The sequence below is a fragment of the Alexandromys fortis genome, unplaced genomic scaffold (genome assembly GCF_014885135.2).
Source record: "Alexandromys fortis isolate MF-2015 unplaced genomic scaffold, M_Fortis_MF-2015_v1.1 scaffold_102, whole genome shotgun sequence".
Classification (NCBI taxonomy): Eukaryota; Metazoa; Chordata; class Mammalia; order Rodentia; family Cricetidae; genus Alexandromys; species Alexandromys fortis.
In genome coordinates, this window is record NW_026067984.1 from 1,268,678 (window position 1) to 1,277,790 (window position 9,113).

Below are 9,113 nucleotides of genomic sequence, written 5' to 3' on the forward strand. Positions count from 1 at the left end.
TCTCTCTCTCTCTCTCTCTCTCTCTCTCTCTCTCTCTCTCTCTCTCTCTCTCTCTTTCTCTCTTCCCCTTCCCCTCTAACAATTATTCAAGTTCATCAGTGGAGGCCAGCCCTTTCACAGAGAAGTAAGGCTTTGTGTAGCTAATATCCTTCCTTACCTGGTAAGATGGCCTCCGGATACAGATTTGGCCTATTTCTCATGGCTATACAATAGGCCACAAAGTAGACGGTACTCGTAAGAAAGATACCGCTGGAGTGTGCAAAAACATAGTCCAAGTCTGAAATACACAGATGATGAAATGCAAACATCATTCCGGCCACCTCAAGAGACCTTAATCTCTTTAACATAAAACATCCTCACAGAAGCTCACCTTAAGCGTACAGGACCATTAGTTACATTTAATCATTCCCCGTGTGTTGTCTGTATAGAATCTGATTAAGCAGAATTCAAATCTAGACATATTAAGTAAGTTACTACAGTGAAATCTGCCAGGCTCGTTTTCTTAGTGGCCCTGGAAATCTCAGTATGAAATGGTGAATATTGTCTGACTGTAGGGAGAAGTTGCCTTTTACGAAGGAATAGGCAGTCAGCTGCTAGGGGCTGTAGCGACTGCAGCAAATCTTGCTGCAGACTGGAGGGAGAATGTGAATAAAGACGGGCCCTCGCGTGTGGCTAAACTGCATGGTCTACTGCAGATGGCAACTGTACGGGAGGTCATAAGACTTCAGAAGTCATTCCAAAGGCAGCTCTGTCTAACCGTTTGCAACAAACTGGCTCCAAGGTGGCCGTGGGTAATGACACACGATGGTGGCGCATCTTGGGAAACCCTGATATCACTGACAGCCTGAGCAGATGGGTGCTCTGCGGGAGCTTGGCTAGGAAGTCTCCACTGTGGTTGACGCTTCTATCACCCAGAGTTTGGACAAGGATGAGTGCTGTGTTTTTGGATGAAAGCCTGACCTACAAGTCCCTCTCTTCTAAACCCGAAATCATACTGGAGATCATAGCAATGGAATCCACCCATCTATGCACAAAAAGAGGTGAGGGCTAGCCAGTGAGCATCTGCAAAAGTCCTTACATCGGAGCACATGATACCTCTATGTTGTGAAACACAGTACAGTAACGTCCACTGAGGGTTATTTTTTTTAACAAGCTGCGATAAAGTATGCTTCCGTGAGATTGCGTCTGTACAGCCAGAGTTGTAAGAATACTTAAATTGTCATTGTCTATTTCTATAAAGAGACAGTTGGGGACATTGTTCATTATGTCCCAGGACAACAGTCAATTGTTTTTGTGTTCACTGACTTCTGGGGTGGAGCTGATTTCCCCTGTGGCTAAGAGAATTCTGAGAGCCAAATCCATGCCTCTTACAAGCAAGCATACAAGTGTCCGACAAGGATGTCAAACTCATTTTGGCTCTGTCTATTTCGTCTTTCGTGTTTTTTTTTTTTTCACCTTTCTGTGGTTAAGTTTTACTTTAAAAAAAAAAAAAAAAAAACCCAGGAATCTAAAAAAAGAATTTATGTAAAACTCTGAAATAAGGAAGGTCAGTAGAGGGAACTGCACAGGGAGCTAAGTACAGAAAGAGGGAAACAGGCTGTGACAAGCTCAGGATTACCAGTCAAGTTCAACCCTCAGCAACAACTCCAGCTCTCCCTGTGGGGACTGCACTGGCCTTGAGCTTACGATTTTCCTGCCTGTCTCCTTCTTAGAAGTTTTGTGTTTCAAATTTCTCCCGTTCTGGTTACAAATCACATGGACTGTCCACATCACATGATGCTGAGCTCTGTTTTATTCACCCAGCTTCCTTATGTCCACTGTGCATCCATGGCGTTTCAGGAGCCCTACAGTAGATCCTCGTTTATTTCCCTTCCCGCACTCCCAGGGCCGTTGCAGAGAACGTGGTTCCTGAGATATTTTTAGAACTGGAGGCATTATGTCGACCCTTCCAGTGGACCACTTTGTGCTTGAAAACTAATACCCTTAGACGAAATAGGCTTATCCTTTGACATTTACTTGGTTAAGAATATTGTGTGCTACACTTCAGTTTTGAAAGAGCAGAGAGTAACATGTCTTCCCAGAGGTCACGATGTTGGACATAAATGACTCTTCGTAATCTCGGAATCTTAGAGGGAAGCTGGGAATCCCATGCTGAGATCGCAGCAGTGGAGATGAATCCTGACTGTAGTACATTTCCTTTGTACATGACAGATCCCATGAGAACACTCCAACGTCCATTGCCGCCTTGATTCCTGGTGCCTCATTCTCCACTTCCCAAAGAAAAGACAAGGGCACACAGCTGTACCGATGTGATCATTGAAGTATGATTAATAAAAACTCAGAAAGGGAAATTGGGGTACAAAAGCAAAGCAGGGAGTCAATGGCTCTTACCTCAACCTCAGTCGGGAAATGGCCATCCTGCCCCCAGGAATCTCAGAATGAGACACAGACTGAGAGCTGTCTCCTCCCATTTTATAATGCTCTCTAGTCCTGGGATTAAAGGCGTGCCCCACTGAGGTTAAAGGCATGCATGATTTCTGTGGCAAACTAGTGTGTGTTACCACTGCCTGGTCTGTAGGGCTGACCAGTGGGATTGCTTTACTCTGATCTTCAGGCAAGCTTTGTTTATTAAGATAAAAACTGAAAAGCCACTACCGATCACAGCTCTTTTTCTGTTATTGACGGAGTACCATAGAACGTGCTTCCGAGGCAGGAGCCCTCTCCACTCACCAAACTGGCTAGCGCCCGCATACACACTCTCATTTCTTTTGCTGTGGTCCTTGATGTAAATGATCGGCACAAACGTCGATCCGTAGAGTATCCCGGATACCACTGCAAGGCTGCAGCCCCTGAAGACGCAAAAAGAAACCTCCGTGAATCTTGGCCAGAGGCAGTGTGTTCAACACACAAATGGAACCCAAGTCAGGTTTTCTTCCATATGCAGATGTTAAGCAGTTTAGTAGGTGCTGGCCCTCCGCCCTGAGTCCTCTGCCTGGCAGAGTCACTGAGACAGAAGTGTGGCCATGAGACAGCTGTCTACCATGTCGTGATGGAGGTCACGGCAGGTGGAGGGAGTAAGAAATCATCACTACAAACGGTCGTTCCACCCGAGCTGAGAGTATTGCTTCCAGTGGGGCATATGCCATTCAAATCAATGAATGCATGAAATATTTGTGGATGGACATGATGCTTCTCAAGGTTCCCTCAGAAACATGCGCCAGGTTGCAGCAAGAAACCGTGACATACAGACCAAGGACAAATGCATTTTTGTTTAGATTGATCACAGAGAAAGACTTGATGATGGTTTTGTCAAGAGTGCTAATTGAGCCTAAGAATCTGAATATTTTAGGTAAAAATAAAAATCTGCTATGGGAAGAAAACCTGTTTCGTTTCAAACAAGGCTAACTCCTTGGCCGTGAGCGCTGGACACATGGAATGGGCACGGGAATTTCCAGGGATTTGGAGGTAAGGGAGAGGAGAGATATTTTAGAATGGTCCCTCTATCTTCATACAAATAATGGCTTAAAAGAGGGAAGCAGGTTCAGGCAAGACCCTTCCTTGGTTGAGAGAGAAAGAGAGATGGCAAGTTTGGAGCAAGTATGGACTATGTAACAAGATGTTTCAAAAATAAAATAAGTAAATAAATAAATACTCCCCTAGCCTAAGCACAAATTCCTTGCCAATTTTAATAATTTCATTTAAGGACATTTAAAGGACACGAGGGTCCAGATCTCTCTGTACACGTTGGCAATCCATTCCATGTACCCTAAGATCCCTGACTTGAGTGAGGATGAGACTCATGGTTCCAGAGTGACCCAGACACTTAACCAGGTAAAAGATAATTAGAATCTCTTTCTAGATGGTGCTTGGGATGGGTCCCTGGGTCTCTTACATACTAGGTGAATGCTTTATGTTGCATCCTTTGAGCTACATCATCCGCCCTAAGGATCTTTCCCTTCACAAACACTCCCCTAATAGAGGACACCCTTTGAAAGGAAAATCTATAAAAATATTTGTAGGAAACAATTTCATTCTGAATGCAACAGTAGCGGTATGTTTTTCTTTCATAGCTAGGTTAATTTCTTTTCATTCTTTTCATTTATCCTTTCCCACTGTGAAGATGATAGATACGTCTGCTGACTTTAGGTTAGGGTGGTAGAGCTTAGTGATAGAGTGTTTTCCTGGCTTGCACAAAACAAAGCCAGTATCCACGGCACGGTCCTGGGTCCACAATGTCCAAACAGGCCTGATCTGTAAAAGTAGATCTGCAGGATGTAAAGCATTTTAGAAAAAATTAAATGAAAACCCAAGCCACTAAAACCCTACCCCCTGAGGTGAGACAGGATGCTGTTAAGTGCTTATGATAAAGACATCGGGGTAGCCCTTACATAGGCACAGAATATTCTCTTAGATTTGGTACTGAACATCTGGGATCATAAAACTCACACATGGAGGGAGGGTGACAGCCCTGGGCTGATCAGAGGAACTGGAGTGCACTGCTTGATTAGCTTGTGATACAACGCGGTTATTATGCCCAAGTCCTACAAAATGAGGTTGTTTTTGCCACCAGCTAACAGGTCAGATGCACTGCAGTGGTCTGGTATTCCTTGAGGCATCTGAGTTCAATGCTTAAAACTTGGTGGAGTGTAGAGCAACCCCTGCCTCCCAGGAGGTGGAAAGGTGTTTTAATCATCATTTTCTTCCTGGGATCAGATGACTTTCACCATCTCTCTCTGGACCCTCTGCTTTAGCCAGACATGAAACACAGTAATAGAAAGAGAAGCTGTCTTGCCTTACACAATGCGGTGGTACTTGGCAGAAAGTCTATCCACCCAGGAGGAATTGGCGCAGGTGTCTTCAGCTGTGTTGATCACCTGTGGAAGTCACAAGAAAGACCTGAATACAAGGATCACCAGTAGACAACTTCAGGGCCACACAAGGGCGTCAAGCTTGTCTCTCCTCTCAAACACACCTCACACGTGCACAAGTCACCTATAAGCCCTGGGAGTTCAGAGCTGCTCTTAAGACTCCGCCCCTCCAGTTTTTCACCTAATTTTTTTTTCACAGATTGTGTAGCTCTTTGATAAACTTAGCTCTCATGGTTCATCAGTGTATTTTTATAGACTGTAAAGAAATTGGAACCAAGAAGAACTCAGATTTTCTACAGTAGAATGAATAAGATCAATAATAATTTTTATATCTCTTTTTCACTCAATAACACTATTTTAATATTTTTTGTTTTACTGAATTAAAACAATTATAGGCATGTTTCAAGTTTATGTTTGGTGTAGGAGGTCCTTCTGTTTGTGTGTTACTTTCATTGGTTAATTAATAAAGAAACTACTTGGCCTGATAGGGCAGAACTTAGGTAGGTGGAAAAGACAGAACTGAATTCTGGGAGGAAGAGAGAGAGTCAGAGAGAGAGAGAGAGCCACTATGGAGTTGCCAGATCAGACCCAGTGAGTCTTTCCCGGTAAGCTACGACCTCGTGCTGACATACAGATTATTAGAAATGGGTTAAATCAAGATGTGAGAGTTAGCCAATAAGAGGCTAGAGATATTGGGCCAGGCAGTGTTTTAATTAATAGTTTCTGTGTGATTATTTCAGGTGTAAGCTAGCCGGGCGGCCAGGATGAAAGCAGGCCCTCTCCTCTCTCCTTCAACATATGCTGATACTTAAGTTGAGGAAAATCTGTAAGCAAATCTGAAGAAAATTTATTGTTTCTATCACCGACTGTCATCCTCTATGCCCTCCAGCTGATGTGTCCGTGTGTAGATAGGAGCTAAATTTGAATCCACTGTCCCTGCTGAGTCAGGTTTTCCTCAGTTGGTTCTGTGGAGCTCAGCCTTGTGTCCACATCCTCGTCCATCCTGATGCTGGCTTGTCTTTAACCTTGACTATTTGTACCCCCTGACCTTGTGTAGATCCAGCAGGCCCACCATATGGTGCTTCCCAAGCTGCTGTGCTTGCTTCATTTTCCTTCCTTCCTTCCTTCCTTCCTTCCTTCCTTCCTTCCTTCCTTCCTTCCTTCCTTCCTCCCTCCCTCCCTCCCTCCCTTCCCTCCTCTCTCTCCTCTTTCTCTCCATCTCCTTTCCTTCCTTCCTCTTTCTTTTTCTCTCTTCCTTCCTTTCTTTCTTTCCTTCCTTCATTTCCTTCCTTCCTTTCCTTTCTCCTTTCTCTCTCTCTCTCTCTCTCTCTCTCTCTCTCTCTCTCTTTCTTTCTTTCTTTCTTTCTTTTTCTTTCTCCTGTCTTCTTCCTTCCTCCCTCCCCCACTCTCTTTCTTTGTTCTTTGTTCAAAGGGTGGTTCTCTGAGAGAGATCTAGATCCCTAAATCAGGGGAGGAACACAAGAGCACCCTCTGGACCAACTCTTTTCTTGAACCACACAGTGCTTAAAGATGCCCAGGAATTAACATCACTTGTCTCTCTTTCTTTTTAGGTCAATTTAAAGAAGGTATCAATCATCTTGGTTGATAGAGGTTTGGGTAGGGGAAGAAGGCAAGGGGAACGGGAGAGTATAATGATACAGAGGTGAAACAGCCAGGGAGGAAAGGCCTGTAGGCTGTGGGTGCGGACTCAGAGGGTGGCAAGCAGCCAGGGCCCCTAGCAGATGGCAAGAATGATTGAAACTAAAGGACTGGCACTGGGTTCCTGGCAACACGGACTACCCCTCATACAAACTTTACACCCTGGACATCTGGACCTCATGTCTCTTTAAGGATGACCCTTTTTAACACTGATTGGCTGTTCCAGACCAACTCAAATTCTTTATGGACAAAACCATGCCTCCTTGTATATTTTCTGTCATTGCCATTAAGCAAAAACACGACTAAGATAAAACCAGAAGTGAAAAGAGAATCAAGTTCATTTCCTACTGGCGTGTGACCTCATTGACCACCATTAGGTCTCTGTTCATTCCTTCCTCCTGTCAACTCCTCAGCCTCCTGCCTCCTTTGACTGAGTTACTTTCTCATCTCTCTACAGGGCCATACAAACCCCGGATGTAACAGCAGTGAAAAGCTGCATCCATACAACTTGTAGGGATCTATTGTCAAAAAAGTCAGCCTTATGCTTAGGAAGAAGTGTCACCATGGAAACCTGACCCACTTCTGATAAATATGCTAAACTATTTTCATAGCCATGAGGGATGGAAAATTCCACCTACTCACATGAATGTCAGAGTTTTGTCCTTACATCCCGCGGTGGTTTGAATAAAAATGGCCCCCACAGGCTCACGGGAAGTGGCACTATGTGTGGGATGTGTGACCTTGTTGTGGGAAGTGTGTCACTGGGTCCAACGATTCCACCTGGTTGATATGATGTCATGATGTTGAGAGCACTACTTTAAGATTGGTTTTGGGTACCAGCTGCTCAAAATGATTCCAACTCATTTGGCTAAAATGGTGCACCTTCTTACAACGTTCTGGCCAGAACCTCAAATAAAAACTTCAAAAATCTCTATTGGCCACTCAGAGACTATTTACAATTATACCAGACAGTAATCTTCAAATTTAACCATCATTTTAGTTTTACAGGATTTCACAGAAAGAACATCACCCCTGCCCCCATGACAGCCGGAAGTAACTCAACAAGACAAGGTCCACTCTCCCAACAAAGTTTGTCCTCAGGGTTAGGGACATCAATTAGGGGTTGATTATAACTGATGCAGGGCTGGGGTTGGGGTGAAAATTATGTAGGCTCAGGGATCATTTTGGAGAAAAAGGGGAAATTAGACGGGATAATAGGTAGATTAGTGTGAGCTTACACTAATATAATAGTGAGAAATAGAGTGAATAATTGTGAGCTATTATTTATAGACAATTTACATTGGTATAGATTCTTTTGCATTGATTCAAATTCAAATTATATTTGTTATTTTGAATATGCTCCTAGTTCTGTTTACAATATGTGTACACCTAGGCAAAGTTATTTTGTCATATTGCATGCATGCATGCTTCTACCTCTGCTTATGACCTTTTGTATATTTATACAATTTGGGAGATATTTGTCATATTGCACTATACATTTCTACCTCTGATCAAGATACTTAGACATTGTTTACATTTTTAGGTCATTGTCATTTGCTGCACAGTTGTTTAAAGATTGTTTAATATTCTAATATGAGGTCTTACTCTTTAAGCTATATAGGTATTAAATATTATAGGTCAATAGTCATCTATGTTTGTCATACTTATAGTTAGACTAATCAGGTTCTTTAGATACATAGAGATTGTATTCCACATAGATAGGTAATGTTCAACCACTTCAAAGAACTGTAGAATATGACATTTAAATAATTTAGGGTTCTGTTGATCTGAGACATGATTATTCTTGGCAGCACCAATCTATTCCCGAGAGAATGTTGGGCAACAAAGACTTGGAGCTTGTTTTCTTCTTGGCAAAACTGGCCTTTGGGCAAAGAACTGCCCATGCCTCAACCACTGGCAACAATGCATGGTGTCTGGACAGGACAAGCAGGATACAAGAAAAAAGAGTGTCAAATTTTGCCAAGGCAGGGTAAGACGGTTTTGAAATTTTTTCTGCAGCTGAAAATGGTCTGTCCAATTATTCTAGACTTTGAATGATCGCCCAGGTATCCAATTGTCTCTGTCATTTATTGCACATTTTGAAAATTGCTTAATTGCATTTCATGTTTACTCAAGTAATATTATTTCCCTTCTCAGGTATTTGATGGGGTTGAAAACTAGACAGTCATAGTTACTTTCCTCCCATGACCTAGCCAAACCATTTCTAATCCAAGACTTAAAATTCTTAGGATAATTATTAAAACATTTAGTATATGTTTCTTGCTTGATATTGTTTATGCTGGTTGTAATTCTAATTTTTATACTTGATATTTGTTCTTATTGTATATAGCTTTGTGTTATGCTTAGAACTCTCTTATTTAGACAAAAGGGGGAGGTGCCGTGGGAACACCTTCAGCTAGTAGCCTTTAAGATACCAGCCCACCTAAGGCATAGTTTCTTGTACTATAAATGTAGATGGAAAGCTTGTGCAGGCTCTTTCTCTCTCTCCTCTCTTCTCTCTCCTCTCTCCTCTCCTCTCCTCTCCTCTCCTCTCCTCTCCTCTCCTCTCCTCTCCTCTCCTCTCTC

At 42.9% G+C, this 9,113-nt stretch overlaps 1 protein-coding gene across 1 annotated transcript in view; it reads right to left on the reverse strand.

Moving 5' to 3' along the window:
• The window catches only part of Tmem144 (transmembrane protein 144), a 30,912-nt gene that overhangs the window by 7,419 nt on the left and 14,380 nt on the right, over positions 1–9,113 (reverse strand). Inside the window, exons 7-9 of the mRNA XM_050158834.1 lie at positions 4,798–4,874; positions 2,731–2,849; positions 158–277 (exon numbers count right to left, since the gene is read on the reverse strand). Of these exons, the coding sequence (XP_050014791.1) occupies positions 158–277; positions 2,731–2,849; positions 4,798–4,874 (316 nt within the window). The remainder of the gene's footprint in view (positions 1–157; positions 278–2,730; positions 2,850–4,797; positions 4,875–9,113) is intronic.